General features: G+C 43.1%; 1 protein-coding gene across 7 annotated transcripts in view; it reads left to right on the forward strand.

Annotated features, from left to right (window-relative positions):
• Window positions 1–19,808, forward strand: part of CRIM1 (cysteine rich transmembrane BMP regulator 1) — a 300,103-nt gene that overhangs the window by 107,256 nt on the left and 173,039 nt on the right. For 5 of the 7 annotated variants that reach the window (XM_073338355.1, XM_073338356.1, XM_073338359.1 and 2 more), the window contains exon 3: window positions 9,859–10,101. The exons of the other annotated variants lie outside the window; for them this stretch is intronic. In XM_073338355.1, the coding sequence (XP_073194456.1) occupies window positions 9,859–10,101 (243 nt within the window). The remainder of the gene's footprint in view (window positions 1–9,858; window positions 10,102–19,808) is intronic. 7 annotated transcript variants of the gene reach the window in all.

A 19,808-nucleotide genomic window follows, 5' to 3' on the forward strand; every position in this document is an offset into this window, starting at 1 on the left:
GTGCTGGACTCAGTGCTGGTTGCTTCGCCAGTTCCGGTTCTGGGAGTGGCTTTGGCTGGGTCTCTGGGACTGGATCCATTATGGCTGTTGCAGTCATTGGCAGGGGATCCGGTTCCATCACCATCTCTGGTAACACCCATGGGGCCATGGTGGAAGGCTCAGGAACAGGGATAGGTGTAAAAGCTTGCTTAGCCCAGCTGTGGGTGACAATTCCCACCCTCTGGGCTAGCTTCACATGGATGGCCAAGTCTTCCCCCAGCAGCATGGGAAAATTCACAAGCTAAAACCAAAAAATAATCTAACGCGCCTTGCCTTATTTACTTACTCTTTTTGCAATATTGAGACTCATTTTAGGAGGAGTTTTCTGACCTGATGCTTCTCTGCTTCCCCCGAGAAGACAGAGCACAAACAAAGCCTTCCCACCCCTTCCTCCTGATTTGAAAGGATCTTCTTTCCCCATTGGTCCTTTTGGTCAAGTGCCAACCAGGTTATTTCAGCATCTTAACCCCTTACAGATAAGGAAGAATTCTAGGTTACCCTTAGCTGTATGTTTATGACAGTGGCTATAATAATTAACCACTTTTGTCTATCAGTTGAGATCCTTGGATGCAAAATATTATTAATGTAGTAGTAGGTCTCCCTCCAGTCCATGAAGTTCAACCACAGAAGTGAATCCTGCACAGTAAACCATTCTCCCTGTTGAGTGAAATCTCTTTTGGTGACCATTAACTTACTGTTCAAGATAGGGATGTAAAATATTAAATCGTTAACTGATAAGTATTAGTCTTACCGTTAATATATTGCAGTTCATGTTTAAAACAGATTGCCCCTTTCCCCACATCCGAGCACACTATGTGTATTAACAAATCTCCCTCTTACCTATCTGTATCCTGCTCCCTACTCAGCGGCAGCGCCCAGGGCAGGACAAGCTGAAATTCCCTTGCACGGCGCTGGCTCGGGAGCCTGGAACAGTGGGGACTGGGGGCGGTTGAAAGACGATGTGCTCTCAGGCTATCAGTGCTGGCTCCCAGGGCTGGGTGCCTTGCTCCCCACCAGGAGCCAGCACAGGGACCCTGGCCAGGCACATACCCTCCCCCATAGACAAGGATCCCCTGTCTGGGGAGCACCTGCCCCCCATTTCCCCACCTCCGCTGCCCTAGCCCCATGGGAGACTCTGCCGAGCCCCTGCACAGACTCCTACCATGAGGGCAGCCGCTCAGGGCCCAGGCTGCGGCAGCAGGTGGCGTTGGTCACTAAGTCCAGCCACTGCTGGTCTGCTATTAGGGTGGTCTTGCTGCCTCCTGACCCATGGGGCAACTAGGGAGGTGGGAAGCAAGGGGCACATGACTGGAGCTAGCCAAAGTCCTGCAAGGCACTGAAGGAGACTGGGTCATGTGACGGGGGAGACTTGTGTTGCTATGACACCTCCCGACCACCATAACTCTCCCCCACCCCTCCTGTTGCCATGATAGTGTGCAGGAGGGGATGTTGATGGGGTACCAGCTAGGGATATAAAATAGTAAACAGTTAACCAATATAATTTTAATAGTTTAAACACACAATTTTTTAAAATTATATTTACATCCCTAGTTCAGGACCTAACTCTAAAAATTGGTGTGATGATGGCTGTTTATGGTAAACCATTTTCATCTTGTGTCAGATACAGACTTTCAACAGACTCCAGTGCTTGGAGCCCATGTATATGCAATCATTTTTAACCATACTCTATTCCTTCCACTTATAAGGCTGTAATAGGGGAAAAGAATGAACAAAGGTTAATGATAAAGCATTGCTTAATACATTTTGCAAAATATATGGACCAACATCAGTATAAAACATAGATTAATGTCTCTTAGTGCGTGGGAAGTAAGTGCTAGTAGAGGTGAGTGATAGTGCATTGGGGCTTTATTACGTGTTTGTGTGTTACATAAAGGCCATACTTTAAAAAAAAATCAGACTATAAACATCCCAGGATTCTAGTGGTACAAGCATTTCATCATTATAATTGCTTTTCTGTGAATTTGACTCATTTCATAACTGATTCATCTCAACTAATTCTCTGCACAGTTGATCTATAGCATAATTAACTCTTGGGATAATTTTCATACAATAGAAGATGATTAATCATGTCCAGGAAGTACTTACCTGTGCTTCTCACTATATCCATTCCCCTGAGTCTTCCTCTCCACCACTACTTCTAACTGTATTTTATGCTCACTTACTCCCTTTTCTCCAATCTCTGTATCTGTCATTCACAACTTCTTCTGTCTCCTCTTCATTGCTTTTGGTGACATCTGCCCTAGCCCTTCTACCCTGTTGTACACTTGCTCACAAATGTCATGGGCATCTGTATCCTTCCCATTTCCCTTCTCGTGCTTCTTCTGGAATGCCCACTCTATCTCAAAGTTTTTGTTCTCTGCTATTGATGATCTCCTGCTCCATCTATAGCAATAGTGGGCAACCTGTGGCCCATCAGGGTAATCTGATGGTGGGCTGTAAGAGATTTTGCTGACTTTGGCCCCTCACAGCTCCCAATAGCTGCGGTTTGCCGTTCCCTACGGCCCGTCACTTCCCACAGCTCCCATTGGCCAGGAATGGCAAACCACGTCTACTGGGAGCTGTGGGAGGCTCTGCCTGTGGATGGTCAACATCAGCCAAATGTCTCATGACCCACAATCAGATAACCCTGCTGGGCTGCAGGTTACCCACCACTGGTTTAGAAGTTTAGCTATGTTTGTTTTTGAAAAAGAAATGCCTGAAAACAAAATGAAATGCCAAAAAAAAAAAAGGGTCAAAATACTTTATTCAGTACAGAATAATCTCTTTAGTTTTTCATTTTGCTGAGGGGGGAAAAAGAATTTCAGGTATAGTTTGAAATGAGCCAGTTTTTTCCCAAAATTTTCAGTACCTCCACCAAACTGAAAGATCAGTTATTTGCTCAGCTCTAGTTCTCTGTTGACCCAGGGCTCCTGGAGGAGCCTTTCAATTCCCTACAGCTCTCCAGCTCAGTTAAACTATTTGTTGGGGTTTTTTTTGAGGGCCGAGTGATCTTCAAGCTTTCTCTGGCTCCTGTGACAGTGTTTCTTTTGAAAGGTTCTCCTCCTCCCCTTTTCCCATTACTTGTGATGGGATCACAGATTTACTTCTTGACTCTTGAACAATCTCTTGCTATCCAGTCCCACATCTTGATCTGAGTGTCTGACATCTTGCAGTTAAACGTAAATTTAGCATGGTTGGAACGGTCATCAGGATGTTATGAGGCTCTTATTAGCACCTGTGCCCAGCCTCTTCAGTCATTGACATTCTGTATGATGATAACTTATGTTCAATGTCATATTTAAATCACTAATGTGATACAAGTTGTAGTCAGAATGATAAAAGGAACTAGGGTAAGCATGACAATGGTGAGGGGGATGGGTGACAGAAACAGTCAGTGGTTGTCAGTGGGCAACTGAACCACTTAGAGTGGCAAAATGAAAGTATATGCTTGAGTTAATCTACAATTAGTGTTTAGATTGTAGTTGTATTTCCACAGGACAGGATCTCCATCAAATACCAAAACTAGTATATTGACTCACAAATAAGGCTGTTCACAATATATGCCTTTTTGTAATTTGTCCTGGTCACTCACTAATGTTCAATATGACCATGTGTTTAGTATAAGGGGTTATATAAGATTAGACATGCAGGTTCAGTTTGAAGGACTTTCATTACTAAATAATAGTTGGAGGTAATATCTGAATGTGCAGTAACAGCAGTTTTCTCAGCAGACATTATCTATGTCTTTTATTCTGGGGGGAGCAAAAGACTATCAAACGAGACATTTCATTTTTTCTTGTTTACAGAAAAAAATTCATAAAATGTGAATGTTGTTCTAGTCTGGCAAAGTGCATTATTGCCTCTGCTTTGCTTCATTTTGACAATTTAAAAAAGCTTTGTATGTCATCATTTTTCAAGTACTGATACTAGACCTAAGTAAAAATTTTAAAGGTAACTAAATGACTTTGGAACCTAAGTCATGTTGCCTTTTGGTGAGACTTAGAATCCTAAACCACGTAGGCAATTTTGAAAATTGAATCCTTGTACACTCTGTCACCGTGACTCCATGTGTCAAAGCTGAGAATACCAAATTCAGGACAAACTGTTGAGAAATAGGGCAGATGCCTCGAAACTGGTAGTTATTCTAACATAAGATGTACCAAGCCAGCAACAAAAGTAAAGTTCTGTTTGAAACAGGAAGTCAGAAAAAGCAGTTTTCATAGGCATTCCAGTCCTTGTATCACCACTAAAAACACTAGAGATTTACAGAGGAGTAGTTTTTTAAGACCAATATCATCAAATAAAATGTTCTTCTGACCCCAAAGGATCACACACCCAGGTCAATATATAACTCAGACCTTACCCATTAATCACACTGTTGCCAATCATTTAGTATCTAAAAGTTTATTTAGAAAAACAAAAGGTGAGACTTAAAGTTGGTTAAAGGAATCAAATACAGTAAATGCAAAGTTGTTGGATCAGGCTTGTAGCAGGGATTAAATAAACTGCTGTCTTAAGTCAAGTCTGTTTGCTTCTAACTCACTGGAAGGTTCTCAGTACCTTGGTTAGAATGCTCCCATTAGTATAAATCCATAGTCCGGAGGCTGGAGCAGGAAAGAGGCAAAATGGAGATATTTCCAGCGCCTTCTATAGCTTCTGCCCTGTGGAGGGAAATCCATGGTTTCAAACAAAGCCCTCAGCACAGCTAGTGGAAAATTATAGGTAGCAAGATGGTGTTTGGAGTCACATGGGCAAGTCACATGTCCATGCATGACTTCATTTAGTTCTAGCAGGAAAGTCCATTATCACAGGAGTCTCCCATGGTCCATTGTGAGGTAAGTGTCCTTGATGAGCCACTTAATTTGAGTGGTCCCTCCACAATGTGCAGGCTAAATATGTTGTGGGCATCACCCCTGGAACAAACATTTGAAATCCAGGTATAGAGCCAATACTCATAACTTCAAATACAAAAATGATACATGCATACAAATGCATAATCATCTCAGCAAATTATAACCTTTCCATAGACATCTTACATGGTACATTTTGTACAAGATTTGTTGCAATTATACAACTGGTAGCAACAATGATCTTCATGGTCATAGTTTAATCAGATAATGTCACATAACCAAAACAGTGTTAGTTGAGTTTCAACACTTCATGGGGACACTAAAATCCAAACGGTCACTAAAATTAAAATATGAAAACAAGGTTGCAAATCTTTTTAAAATTTATACCCATTCAAACTATATACCTCAATCAATTTTTAGGCAAAATGACAAACAAGAAACAATGGAAAGGAAATCCAGCTAGTAGTACCAGTTAAACTGTATATCTGGTTATCCGTCAGGTTTCCTCTATTCTCCAGTCATCTTTTTTCATCTTCTTTGGCATCTGGTAAAACCCAGTGGAGTCTTCAGGTTCGCTGATACAATTATTTCTACTTGCATTGCATTGCTGCTGATAAAGGAAAGGTAAAGTAGTTTATAAAATGTTTCAAGCCTATTGAATTAACTGTAGTTTTTTCAGAGCAATACTAGTGTTCTCTGAATCCACAAATGGAAGAGAATTTTCTAAAGCTTCAAGGGCAGCCTGTAGCCAGGGTGTTTTGTTAAAAAGGAAAAGAATAAAGATAAAGATAAAAAGGTGAGGACAGAGAGAGCAGAATGGAAGTGACTTTTGTGGAACCTTGGGAAAGAATATATACATTGAACTACAGGGGTGCAGGGATAGTTTGGATAGTGGAGGTGCTGAGAGCTTTGAACCAAACTGTAAACCCTGTATATGATGGAAAACACTTCAGGCCAGGGGGTTCAGCTAGCATCCCTAGCATCCCCTAGCATCCCTATTTCCAGCACCTATATCAAACTGTTCATTTACATGATTTAGGCTGCATTACAAGCTTGTTTCTCTTTCACTATTCACAGACAAAACACTAACACAGAGTTAGTTAATGTTACCTCATAGTATCTCAAACTTCTGAAAACCAGGAAATGAAGAGTTACAATACATTCCTATCCAGTCTTACCTCCTGAAGCTGGTAATAGTCTCTGGGGATTATCTGCATACATACCAGCTGTGTTCACTGTATTGTATGTAGCTGTATTGAATGATGGTGGTGTAGCGAAGCGAGGACTCACCAGAGTGGAGCCTCCTGCTGGTCATCTGGGAATTAGCTCTTTTCAGCCTTGGAGTGCCCCCTGCTGGCCCATGTCTCGCCTGCCTCAGGCCCTGTGTCCCTCCTGGACCCCGGTGCCCTTTAACTTCGGGGTTCTGCCCCAGCAGTACCCCCACACTCTGGGTCTCCCTTCCCAGGGGAACCCCCAACCCTCTAAACCCACCTTGCCTCAGTGGTTACTGCCAGTCATCATCTTGCCCCCGCTCACTGGGGCAGACTGCAGTCTCTCATGGCCACTCATCATTGGCAAGGGGTTAGGACCTGCTGCCTTTGCCTAGTCTCAGGCTGCCCCTCTACAGCCCCAGGACTTTTTCATAGGCCTTCCTCAAGGCCTGCAGCCTGGGGGTTTACCAGGCTTGCACTGCACTGCGGCAGCTAGCCCTTCCCACTCTAGGGCTAGAGTGAGACTCCCTTGAGCTTCTGGCTCACAACCCTTTTATAGTGCCAGCTGTGGCCTAATTGGGCATGGCCCCAGCTGTGACTGCTTCCCCACTCAGCCTAGCTTTTCCCAGCTGCAGCCCTCTCCAGGGCTGCTTTTATCCCCTGTTCTGCAGGAGTGGGGAAGCCACCCCACTACAGAGGGATTAGTTGGAGCAATTTGGCAGAGCTGTGATTGTGATATGAGGTAATCTGAGAGGGGGAGGAGGGTGTATGTGTATCTTGCCATGGAGATTATGGAACTGAGTATGGTCTGTGGGTGTAATGAAGGGAAAGTGAAAGTATAGATGGCATCGGGTGCATACAGATGAAAGGGTTGCAGATGTGGTAGTCTTTCTGTGGATTAGGTTAAGTTTTTGAGTTTTGGGTAAGTAAGGTAGCTCCTGTAGGGTACAGTGCACAGGCAGTGTGTGAGGAAGTTCATTATGAGCATATTGAGGCATCATTCAAAGATGATAACGATTCAGTGGCTGTACACCTTAACTCTGTATTTCCTTGTTTTCGGAAGTTTGAGTTTTGCAGAATTTAACTTTCTGAAAGGGCATGAGATATCAGTGGGCAACAACCTTAACTCTGCATGAATCAATTTTTTTTAATCGCAAAGAGAAATGGTGTTAGTAGAAGTAAGTGCTTATTTAGGCAGTTGTATTTATCTCGAAGATTTGCAGTTGAGATTATATGGGCAGATAATTATAATAATACCGAGCTCTTACATAGCACTCTTCAGCAGTAGATCTCAGAGCATTTTACTAAGGAGGAAAACATCATCCCCATTATACTGATAGGGAAAATGAGGCACAGATAGGTGAAGTGACTTGGCTAGTGTCACCTGGAAGATCAGTAGCAGAGCTGGGAATAGAGCCCAGATTTTCTGAGTCCTAGTCTACTGTTCTTTCCACTTAGGCCATTAGGTTGTTCTGAGAGTTCCAAGTGCTTCCTCGCACCTGGTATACTTTGTTACAGTGGCATAGGGATAATGGTCATGCTTTGAAATGTTTGAAGTTGCTCCCAGGGCCACTAAGGGAAATCTCAGCATAATCTAGGCCCCCAAATCTTGACAGTTTTATTTCACGATGGTTTCAGTAACTTTGAGCATCTGAAGAAGACCCAGCCTGCAAATCACCCACCTCCTCCACCATCCTCCAACATGTACCCTCCTCCTCAGTGACCAGTCCCATTAACCATTTAGCATGTTAGGAGCCAGATTTGCACAAAAACAGATGAATCTGTAAACTTTAAGAAAAACTGTTTGTTTTTTTCCCCCAGGGGGCTGTATCTTGGGAACCCCCCTGGACAGTCCCCCTCAGAGTTACAGGGCCATATCCTGGCTTATGTTGGGTGTAGGGAAGAGGCTCAGATATCCCACAGGGACAGCCTCTCCCTGGATCCTGTCACATGAACAGAATATAGAGAGAGGGGTTCAGATCCACCCAGAAGGCAAGGACCGCCCAGATTCTACATTGGGGTTGGCGGGGAAGAAGGGCTTAGACATCCTGAGGGGGTAGGGTCCCACAGAATCCAGCTCATGTGAGGGGGACTGAGAGAATGGCCCAGACCTTTGAGTAGGGCAAGGATCCCCCTGGATCCAATGTGGGAGCAGGAAAAGGAGGTTCAGACCTTCCCTAAGGACAGATGCCATATGGGGGAGCAGGAAGAGAGGCTGAAATCTCAAAAGTCAGGAAATACTACTATCCCATGTAACCATAACTTTCTTTCAATGTACTGTTAAATATATAATTGGCTAGTTTCAATTTAAAAAACCCACTGAAATACCAGTATCTGGAATGAAACTGAGTCATCAGCAAAGTTGGATTCACAGTATAGACTTCTTCCGCTAGAGTTAATGGAATAACTGATCTAAGTAGCAGGCTGTTAGTCTCTTTGTAGACCAGTCATTACAGGTGGGTGAGATGCAGGCTTTGTCAGTGGGTTTCATTATTTTCTAGACAGCAGAAAAATGTTGAGACTCTGGAATCTTTGCTTCCCAGGTTTTGGGAAAGGAGTGTGCGCTACTGGTTGAAGACCCGTCTGTATCCACCCAGCTTGCCCCTAGGAGCGCTCACAGTCTATCTTTGTCTTACTCCTCTACCCTCATAACCTTTTTCAGCCATTCACTTTCCCCTACCAAGCTTGTATTTGTCTCCTTTCTAGCCCATTTCCTCCAGCTTGTATCTGCCTCACTTTTTGTTACCCCCTCAACCCCACATTTTTCCCTACCTCACCTTCCAAGATTGTCTGTGCCTTCTGCCCCTCACCTCTCTGCATTCCAGTGAGGCCGCTTCCTCTTCCTGGGCACTAGCAGGGGTACTGCTGCAGGTGCAGGAGGGTCTCCATGGCCCTAGCTGTGTTAGGAAGAGTGGATGCAGGACGAGTCCTTCTCATATACTGCAGCCCTGGGTGGAAGCAGGCCTAATGCAGAAGGAATCATCAGAGAACATAGCTGCCAAACTCTACAAGTCTCTTCTGAACATTTATGAATTGCTGTTTTTTGGAGGCTTATAACTTGGCTAAATGTGAGTGGATTTTCATGGGGACAGCAAAAGGCACATCCCTGATACCAGAATGACCCCTCTTCCCCCAGCCAGATTTCAGGTCTCTGCTCCAAAGCATGTAGGCTTCAGAGCTTCTTAATGAAACAGTTTGTACAATTTTTTTAAAATTTTCCCTATCTCATTCTTGGAAATAGCTGAACTGTTTTTGCTGAAACTTAAAAATTAACCTGAGACAGACACCAGCATGGGAAATTTCAGTTCAAACAGCTGAAATTTACAGTTATAAGCTACTGAATACCAGTTTTTAGTATGGAAACACTTAGACAACATTAAAGCCAGGCATTTTTACCAGGTTCATCTATAGTTAGAGAGAGAGAGGTGGGTTGTATTTTTTTTTTAAAGCAGAGCCAAATAAACATTTAGCTTCACTACATTCTGCAGTACTAAAGAATTTTAATAAAGGCAAATAAAGTTTTAGTAAAATATATTGAACATACATTTATCATCTTCTCTCTATCTATATTACTACTTTGGTAGATCCCAGTGCTGCTGTTAAGCTTGGTTGATGTTAGCCAATCCTTATTTTTCTTGTGGCACATCACCTGCAAGGGTAATAGCCTCCAGGCTTGTCAAAGAAGTGTTGTGGAGCTTAAACGTCCGGACAGTGTTTTACTGACATACGCAGTATGCTGATTTCTCTCTCCTTTTCAGAAGAGAAACCTGACTGCTCCAAGGCCCGCTGTGAGGTCCAGTTTTCTCCTCGCTGTCCAGAAGATTCCATTTTGATTGAAGGTTATGCTCCTCCAGGGGAATGCTGTCCACTTCCAAGCCGCTGTGTGTGCAACCCTGCAGGTTGCTTGAGGAAAGTTTGCCAGCCAGGCTACTTGAATATATTGGTTTCTAAAGCATCAGGGAAGCCAGGGGAGTGCTGTGATCTCTACGAATGTAAACCAGGTAAAAATGGGTGCCATTTTTTATGTTGAAATTTTCCCCGTCACCTGTCTCTAAGAAGCACAATGTATAATAAAATAATTTCCAGTACAGACTACACTGTAAGCAATGTAAAATCTTCTGAATATCCTATTACAGGTGGTATTATCATCAATAGCTGTGTACTGCACATCACTGGAACAACATTCATTTAAAAACCCCCAGAACTTATTTAAACAAATATTTTTCTTGGTTGAGATAAACTTAAATGGGGGCAGGGGGCTATAAGAGAGGGTAGTGTATACGACCATAGATATTTTTGCAAAAACAACTTATCTGATATTCAGGGTAAGCGGAACATGTGCAACTTCCAAGAAGTTCCTTTCTTACTGGGAGGACTGCACTTACTATTTAATTAAGCCATCAATTTGCAGACAGCTAGAAGAGAATAAGGTGACAAGTAACAGTCAGCATGGATTTGTCAAGAACCAAACCTAATAGCTGTCTTTGACAGGGTAAAAAGCCTTGTGGATGTGGGGAAGCGGTAGATGTGATAATCTTGACTTTAGTAAGGCTTTTGATACTGTCTCACATGACCTTCTCATAAACAAACGAGGGAAGTACAACCTAGATGGAGCTACTATAAGGTGGGTGCATAACTTGGAAAACCATTCCCACAGAGTAGTTATCAGTGGTTCACATTCATGCTGGAAGGGCAAATTGAGTAGGGTCCCACAGGAATCAGTTCTGAGTCCAATTCTGGTAAATATCTTCGACAATGATTTAGATAATGGTATAGGGAGTACACTTATAAAGTTTGCGGACAATACCAAGCTGGGAGGGGTTGCGAGAGTTTTGGAACATAAGATTAAAATTCAAAACGATCTGGACAAACTGGAGAAATGGTCTGAAGTAAATAGGATGAAATTCAATAAGGACAAATGCAAAGTACTCCACTTAGGAAGGAAGGAACAATCAGTTGCACACACAAAATGGGAAATGACTGCTTAGGAAGGGGTACTGCAGAAAAGGATCTGGGGGTCATTGATTACAAACTAAATATGAGTCAACAGTGTAACACTTGCAAAAAAAAGCAAACATCAATCTGGGACGTATTAGCAGGAGTGTTGTAAACAAGACACAAGAAATAATTCTTCTGCTCTACTCCACGTTGATTAGGCCTCAACTGGAGTATTGTCTCCCGTTCTGGGTGCCACATTTCAAGGAAGATGTGGACAAACTGAAGAAAGTGCAGAGAAAAACAACAAAAAAGATTTAAAGGTCTAGAAAACATGACCTATAAGAGAAGATGGGGGGAGGGAGGGGAAATGGGTTTGTTTAGTCTGGAGAGGAGAACACTGAAAGGAGATATAAGTTTTCAAATACATAAAAGGTTGTTACAAGGAGGAGGGAGAAAAATTGTTCTCTTTAACCTCTGAGGATAGGACAAGAAGCAATGGACTTAAATTGCAGCAAGGGTGATTTAGGTTGGACATTAGGAAAAAATTCCTAACTGTCAGGGTGGTTAAGCACTGGAATAAATTTCCTAGGGAGGTTGTGGAATCTCCATCATTGGAGATTTTTTAAGAGAGTTTAGACAAACATGTGTCAGGGATGTTCTTATACTTAGTTCTGCCTTGAGTGTAAGGATCTGGACTAGGTACCCTCTCGAGGTCCCTTCCAGTCCTACGAGTCCATGATTCTGTATATAGCAAGGGGTAAGAAAGATACTTCCTAAGTGTGAAGATTTTCAGAGGCTATAAAATGAGGATCTAGCAAACTTAAAAGAAGTACACAATCATTACATATGAGTCAAAGGAACACTCAGAGAGCTGGGCAACATGTTCAACCTTTGTCCATTTCCCACTTCGTGTGAACACACAAATAACTCTCACTTGTGAGGTGCTACTCCCATTGAAATCAAAGGTGAAACTCAGCACCCTGCATCATCAGTACTTGGAATAGGCTCAACAGCCCTGGGGCTCACTTCTAGTCTATGTCCTGTGATCCTAAAGCTCGTACTTTAGGGTTTCAGCCAGCCACCGACAGGTCAGGAGGGGATTCCCTCCCTCCCCGCCTCGTATTCTGAGTGGGTTTGTTTTTAATGTCCTTCCTCTGAATAATCAGGAGATGGCCATGGCTACAGATGGGACATTGGAAGGGTGGGCCAGGGCTCTGAGGTGGCACTGTGCATTTTCTTTCTTGGGTGTGTGGCTGGCCAGTTCTTGCTCGCATGCTCAGGGTCTAATTAATTGTCTTATGAGTGGTCGGGAAGAAATTTCCCCCCAGATTAGATTTGCAGTGAGCTCTGTGGGTTTTCGCCTTCTTGTGCAGCAGGTGAGTGTGCGTCATTTGCTATGTAGCCTTTTATTTTTTTTTTAAAGTAAGTTTAGTGATCTTGTATTACAATAGCTGTGGTTTCAGCTCTGGTGTCTACAGTATCAAATTCAACAGAGTTACCTCTGCCTGTTGTTTCAAATCTAGAGCACATAGGAGCACATGGAGGCCAAGGAAAGTAGCATATACAATCACAAGAACAAGTGCTAATATCTCATCAGTTTTATTAAAGTTACCAGCACAGTTGTGAGTATCACAGCATATATAAATCCTACATATATCCACCCACAAATTCTAGCTACAGTCATACTCACATCCTCCTAGTTACTTTTAGGGTCTGATGAGTCTTTCATGGATTGGTCATCAGCAGAGGGATAGTTCCTGCTGGAGTTTCCCATAGGAAGCTGAGTTTTCCCAATCTGGGCACCCCCTTTTTATAATGTGATTTTTTTTGACTATACCTGTGCTCTGCAGATGTATAGGAAAGTGTCAGCCCTCTTTTTTCTTATTGGTCTGGTGTCCCCAAAACTTGAGGTACCCCGTTTTCTATAGGTTGTGTATAGTTCCTTTTATTCTCATTAGCATTGATGCAAAACCTGTACCCTGTGGTTAAGGCAAGTGTTGGAGAGAAATGTGACTCTACAGCATTTTTGCCATCTTAAATTAATCTTTCTAATTTTTCACGATTTCACCTCTTGGTACATCTTTTCCCATAATCTTATGGTATAGGTTATTCTTTGGTCACTTACTTATGTCAATATTTCTTATCTCTAAGGCCTAAAATAGCTAAGCTAAAATCTTATAGGCCTTTGCCTGGAGGTCTTGCACTTCAGCCCTCCTTACTTAGATACCTAATACATAATCATCCCTTCTAACTACTGATCAGTCTCAGGCTTGGTTCTCACTACAGAGTTAGGTTGATCTAACTTATGTCGACCTAACTATGTCAGTGTCTATACTAGAGTCTTGCTCCCGCTGATGTAAGTGCCCTACTACACCGGCATAACGCCATTTCCACAAGAGATGTAGGGCTTATCTCGGTATATTTAGGACAACACAGTGTCCATGTAGACATTGCGTTACTTACTTTGGCTGTTGATTAAAATTCTTGTCAATTTCACAGCTCCAGTGTGGAGCTGTGAAATTGACAAGAAAGGCTAGTAGGTTTCCTACTGTGAAATCTGCACTTGGTTCACTGGGGCTGTCACCCCAAGGCAAGTGTGGGGCTCCAACTAGAGCCTGGTTGCCTGGTTCCCGGCTACTTGCTCCCAGCAGTCTGCTGCCTTGGCTCTCCTTTCCTTGCTGGGAGCCCCACTGCTGTCAAGGCTCCCTTTTCTGAGCCCAGCTGCTGGGCCCTGAGAGCCTGGGCTCCCAGCTCCTCCCAGAGCTGTCAGAGTGGGACTGCTCTGAGCAGAGACAATGGCAGAATGAAATTGGCAAGAATGTCAATTTCACTCTTGCTAGGCTCTGTGCTGTGAAATTGAGCTTGTGTGGGGCTCACAGCTGGGGCTGTCAACCCAGGGTGGATCGGGGGCTTCAGCTGTGAGCCCCGTGTAGCTATCAGTGCCCCACATTTGGCTGTCAGTGCCCCACAATGCCCCACTTCAGTTGGTTTAAGTGCTTCTGGTGAGGATGCATTTCACAGGCAGAAGGAGGGTAGTGTAGACACCAACAGCCAATTGAATTACTGCAGTGGCTGTAGGTTGACCTAAATTAAGTTGACCTAATTTTGTAGTGTAAACAAGTCCTTATACTTCTATAATCCTACAATTTAACTCTATTTAGCATACAATGGTTACATAGAACATAGCATTATACAATAAATTAAAATCATTGGCTAAAACTAGGATTATCTGGGTATATCTCACTTAATCATTTCTCTGCTTGTGCAGGGTCCTCAGGCATTGGTGTGCCTCGGGCCCTTCTATTCTCTGCTGTTGCTCATAATAGTCTAGTCTTTTGTGTGTTGTAATACTTTGGTCTCATTTCAGTTGTTGGGTTAGTGTGTGGGTGGTGGTCTCTGCTATAAAGGAGGTCAGACCAGATAATCTAGTGGTCTCTCGAGCCTTAAATTCTATGACCCTGTCACTATTTGACAGGGTAGGCAATCACAGAGGAAACTGCTAGGTGAGGCCAAATACATCAATACAAGACTTACGAACAGGGAAATGACCAAACCATTGTTGTGATACATGGGCAAAATATATTCAGTATAGGGCAGATACTTTATTTCTTTGTGGCTTACACGTGCTGATAAGTGATTGTGTATTTCAAATGGAAATTGTATGGGGCCTGTAGTTTGGGGATTTTCAGAGGGACCTGACATTAAAAGATTCTGGAAGTTACATTTACAGAAACAACACAATGTGCACTAACAATCTATACAAAAACAGTAGGAGATTTGGGGGTAAAAGTAGACCTCACTGTCACAAAGGCATCAGGTCTGTTGTTGCTGTGCTATACTTGGTACACACATGCCTATATTGATAGAATCAATGCTAGATCAGACCAGTGGTCCCTGTAGTCCAGTATCCTGTTGCTGACAGTGGCCAGTACCAGAAGCTGTGGAAGAAACCCCACAGTGGACATGTTGGGTTTTTTTGAAATGAGGGTATATCTTCCTTCTCATTTTTTTTCTCGTATTTAATATACTATAGTTTTTTTTTTCATTATCCCTATAAATGTCTAATCCTTTCTTGATTTCTAAGGTCTTGGCTTAAATACCAGCTAGTGGCAGAGTTTCACAGGTTAATTACATGTTAAATAAAAAAGTAAATGTTTTCTATCAATTTCAAATTTTTGCCTTTCAGTTTTATTGAATGTCCCCTTGTGAAGAGTCTGATTTTGTGTTCTGTATACTATTCATTATGTTGAATTTCTATCTTTATTAAGAGGCCAATCTAGATTATCATAATGGTCCCTTCTGAGCTTAAAATGTGTGATTTCTCATAGGTTGTACTGGGGTAGAATGGCAAGAATAGCTCCCCATTGTGCTGGATACTGTACAGGCACATAAGAAGAGAGAGTCCCTGACCTAAAGAGCTTAAAACTTAAATAGACAAGGTGATAAAAGGGTCAAAGTGTTATCCTCTTTCATAGAGGGGGTGCTGAGAGGGAGCGAAAGTGCTTTACCCAAAGTTGCACTCTGTGGTAGAGTCAGGAATTGAACCCAGATCTTTGGAGTCCAGCTCAAGGTGTTAACCACAGGACTATTCTCCTAGAGACTATCCCTTCACCTTTTATTTATCTCCTCTTTGAACAGTTTCACTGTACTCTGTATCTTTTTTTACAGTAGTCTTTCTATGCCTATAATTATTTTTTTCACTTATCTCTGAACTCCTGATCCTTATAATGTATGCTGCCCTGTATTTGTACCTCAGAAGTTCTCCTTCAGGTGATTGTGTACATATACATTCCATTGTAGATGCATATGCTCCCAATGCACTTGAGTCGGAAACTTTTGCCAGTAATACCATTAGGCAACGTCCATGCTTTCCGTGTGTGTCAACCCAAGGGCATAAAAGGGGCTTCCCTCTCCATTCCTTCTCACCACCCAGGGCAAGAGCTTCCCATAGCTGTTTAGCTTTGGTTTTTCAGTGTCTGCAAAGAGTTCATCTTACTTTATATGGTTTTTAATTCTAGTTTATTTTTAGTATAGTTAAATAGTATAGTTCAAGATCTGGTGGATTTAACATGAAAAAATTCCCAGGGCTTAAGCAGTGTGCCATGGTCGCTGTTATGGACAGACACAAAAGCTGTTTGTATTGTCTAGATTAGGGATAGGTTCGATTTGTACCTCTTTTCCTATCAGCACAAATAAACGAGGGATTTTCACCTCCAAGTCTACATTTCAGAGGAGGAAATGTGTCCCTCTTTAGAACTGGATCCCAATCACGAGAAGGCAGACTTTTTGTCCATGAAGAGCACCCGCCCCAGCTCCAAAGCCCAAATCGAGAATGAAACTCCCCTTCTCATTGTCCCCGATAGCCATCTCAGAGCACTCCAAGCCATCCTCCTCCTCCAAATCTCAGAAACGGTCAAAGTCCCATTCTTTGCATCACAAAGAAAGCTCTGTGATATCAAGTTGAGGTCTGGTCTCAGGCACCAATGCTCATCAGATGTGGCATCGTGGACTCCTGTTCCTCCAGGACCATCAAGAGTGGTGTCTTCATAATTACTGGGTCCTTCCTTTCCAGTACTGTTAACTCCACAGGGCTTCTGTGCAGTGAGGGACCTAGTGTGTCTGCCAGTACCAGACTTTTCTTTGTTACACCAACTAGCACTGATGGTGTTGGTCTCTGCACTGTTGATGATTCCAGCATGGCTTTCCTTAGCTTCTTCGTTTTGGACATTGACCGGTTCCCTCAACACCAACCTGTCTGTTGGCATTTTAGCTGCCTTGCCCACTGCTGCTACCTCACTTCAATGCTGCTTTTATGTCAGTGACATTAGGGCAGTACCAGTTTTCTCTAACAGTGAAACTCCAAACACCAACTGGAACTGCTCCTCCATTTACTGAGGAGAATTGTATCTCCTCTTCAGACTCGGACCACGAGAGACCAATTTCCCTTCCAAGGTCTTTTAGGTCATCTCACGGACCTCATTCCAGGGATACCGAATCTAAAAATCATGTCTGGTATTCTTACAAGGAATCCTCAGAATGGGGCCCACCACTTGTGGCAGTTCAAAGGGTAGAATACTCCCCCCATGGCCTTTACTGGTCATCTTGGACTGACTGCTCTGAGATTTTCAAGATCTCCTAAAGTCCCAGTCTAGAAGGAGGTTGCCTTCATCCATAGCAGGGATCTTTAGGGAAGACTCTATCATCCCACATCATCTTTGTTTCCCCTTCGTCTGTAGTCTCCAACAATGCGGGAACCTGTAGGTGCCTCCCTTGCCATATTTCATCATCTTCTGATGAGGCCTGAAATTAAAATATCCTCCAGAAGAGTGTAAAGTGTTTCAGGACCTTATGAGAAGGGTTGCCACATCTCTGGGAGTGCAGGAGGAGGTTGTACAAGATAGGAAACACTTGAAACAAGTATTTTTGCCAGGATCATGAGTACGAGTTGAGCAATCCTGTCTTTTGCAAGATGTCTCACGCAGATCCCCCCAGCAATAGATCTATTTGCAACAGCTTGAAGCACAAAATGCTATCGCTTCTGATGAAGGCGGGACTCAGAACTCCTTGGGAGATGCCCACCTTATTCTTTGGCCTTGGTTTGTCTGTATGTCTACTCTCCAACGCCATTGCTCTTCAGCGTCCTGAACAAGCTGAAACATGAGAGAGCAGTACTTGTCCTCATAGCTCCAACATGGCTGAGACAGGTATGGTTCCCAGACCTGATATATCTGAGGCCACCTCTTATCTCTTCTTTGGTGCCCGACCTTATGACACAAGAGTCAGGCAGACAATCTCACTCTTACACCTCTATTCATGGCTCCTTGATAGCTCTTGGACTTGAAGCAAGGTTGTTCTCTCAAGGTACAGTCTGTGCTGCGAAACAGTAGGAAACCCACCACAAGGAAAACATACCTTCAAAAGTGGAAGGCTTTCCAGCTTTGATGCACACAGTGGTCGTTGTCTCCTTTTGAGGCCCACTTCTCCATCGGACTTGATTATCTGTTAAATTTTGAAAAGCCTACACTTATCATTCATCTCTGTTAAAGTCCACTTAGCTGCCCCTACAGCTTTCACCAATCAGCCCAAGGTCATCAGTTTTTACAAACACTACCACTAAAAGATTCTTAAAGGGAGTAACCAACCTCTTCCCTCACGTAAGACAACCCATTGTACCTTGGCACCTTAATTTAGTTCAGTGCCTTGAGAAAACCACCCTTTGAGCCCTTGGTGAGCTATTTCCTTCTTCGCTTATCCAACAAAACTGTGTTTTTTGTAGCCATGACTTCAGACAGAACAATAATTGAGCTGAGAGTGCTTGTAGCTGATCTATCATACACTGTGTTCTACTGAGACAAAATATCTCTTCATCCTCCATCCTACCTAAAGTCTCTTCAGATTTTCACCTCAACCAGGACATTCAAATTCCATTTTTTCACCCCAGTCCTCAAGTTTCTTCAAGGGAAGAGGTCAGTCTTAATACTCTAGACATAAGAGCCTTTGCCTTCTAGCTCAATGGGACCAAACCCTTCAGATCCTCTCCTCGACTTAGTCCTTTCAGTTTCTCTGCAATGGAGACATTCTCTTTCCATACAAAGACTACCTAAATGGGTTTCAGGATGCATTTTAGCACGTTAAGAAGCGCTGGGGGTGCACCCTGTGACTAGAGTGATGGCTCATTCCACCAGAGCTCAACCATTTATGTAGCACTGCTCAAAAATACATCTCTTTTAGACATTTGCAAGGCTGCCACCTTAGTTGTTAATGCTCACCGCTTTCATGGCATTATGCTGTCATTCATGCCTCCAAATCAGATGCTGCTGTTGGTGAGACTCTCCTAACCATTCTTAACTTCTCTCTTCAGCACCATCCTCCATAATTTGGGTACTGTTCAGGAGTCCTCTAACGTGGGACAATCACTTGAAGAAGAAGTAACTCACCTTCGTATATAGTAACTGGAGTTTTGAGATGTTTTGTCCCTGTGCATTCTCCACTATCCATCCTCCTTCCCCTCTGCTTCTGAGTTCTTGCGATTAGACTTTGTTGTTGAGAAGGAGCTGAAATGATGGTGGGTCTGCCTCTCCCTATATAACCTCGGTCCAAAACATGAGGGTGTGTAGGGCTCAGCCACAGGTCAACAGGCACTGCTGAAGAAAAATGTCTTGTTAAAGGTGCATGGGTGCACATGTGCCTAACATGGAGGACCCATCAGGACAGAACATCTTGAGAAACTCTTGTGGGTGCTGCTGTCTGAGGGTTTAATGTCAGCAAGGAATCCAGGAGCGCTCTTAAACTGTGGACTGACTTGGCCAGTTGTGTTTGAGTATCTTCAGCTACAGGAGACTTCACTATATCTCCACATTTCTTAGTGTTTTCTTCTACCAATAAGCATAACGTCCATTTAACTCACCTTTAGCTTCAAGCGACTCTTATTCAATCCATGAGCTGATCTTGGCAAAACACTGAACTCACTGGCTGACAGTTGTGGTAATGTATATTTTGAAGGATAGATAGAACTGAGTGTCATCTGCATACTGTTGGCACTTGTGCCTATTATGTCTTACCTCCTAGTTGTTGCATGAGAATATTGAATAGTAACAAAGGGGGTTGGTATTTGAGAAACTCCATAGGTGCAGAGATGGTGGAAGTGCTGTTTCCCATCATTACCACTGGATGAGTCTCTCCAGGAAGGAGTCAGACCATTTGAGTGTATTCCTTTGGAATCCTGCCATGTCCCTCAGCTGTGACATTTGACTTTTTCAAATACTGTAGA

Source organism: Lepidochelys kempii, chromosome 3, assembly GCF_965140265.1.
Source record: "Lepidochelys kempii isolate rLepKem1 chromosome 3, rLepKem1.hap2, whole genome shotgun sequence".
Taxonomy (NCBI): domain Eukaryota; kingdom Metazoa; phylum Chordata; order Testudines; family Cheloniidae; genus Lepidochelys; species Lepidochelys kempii.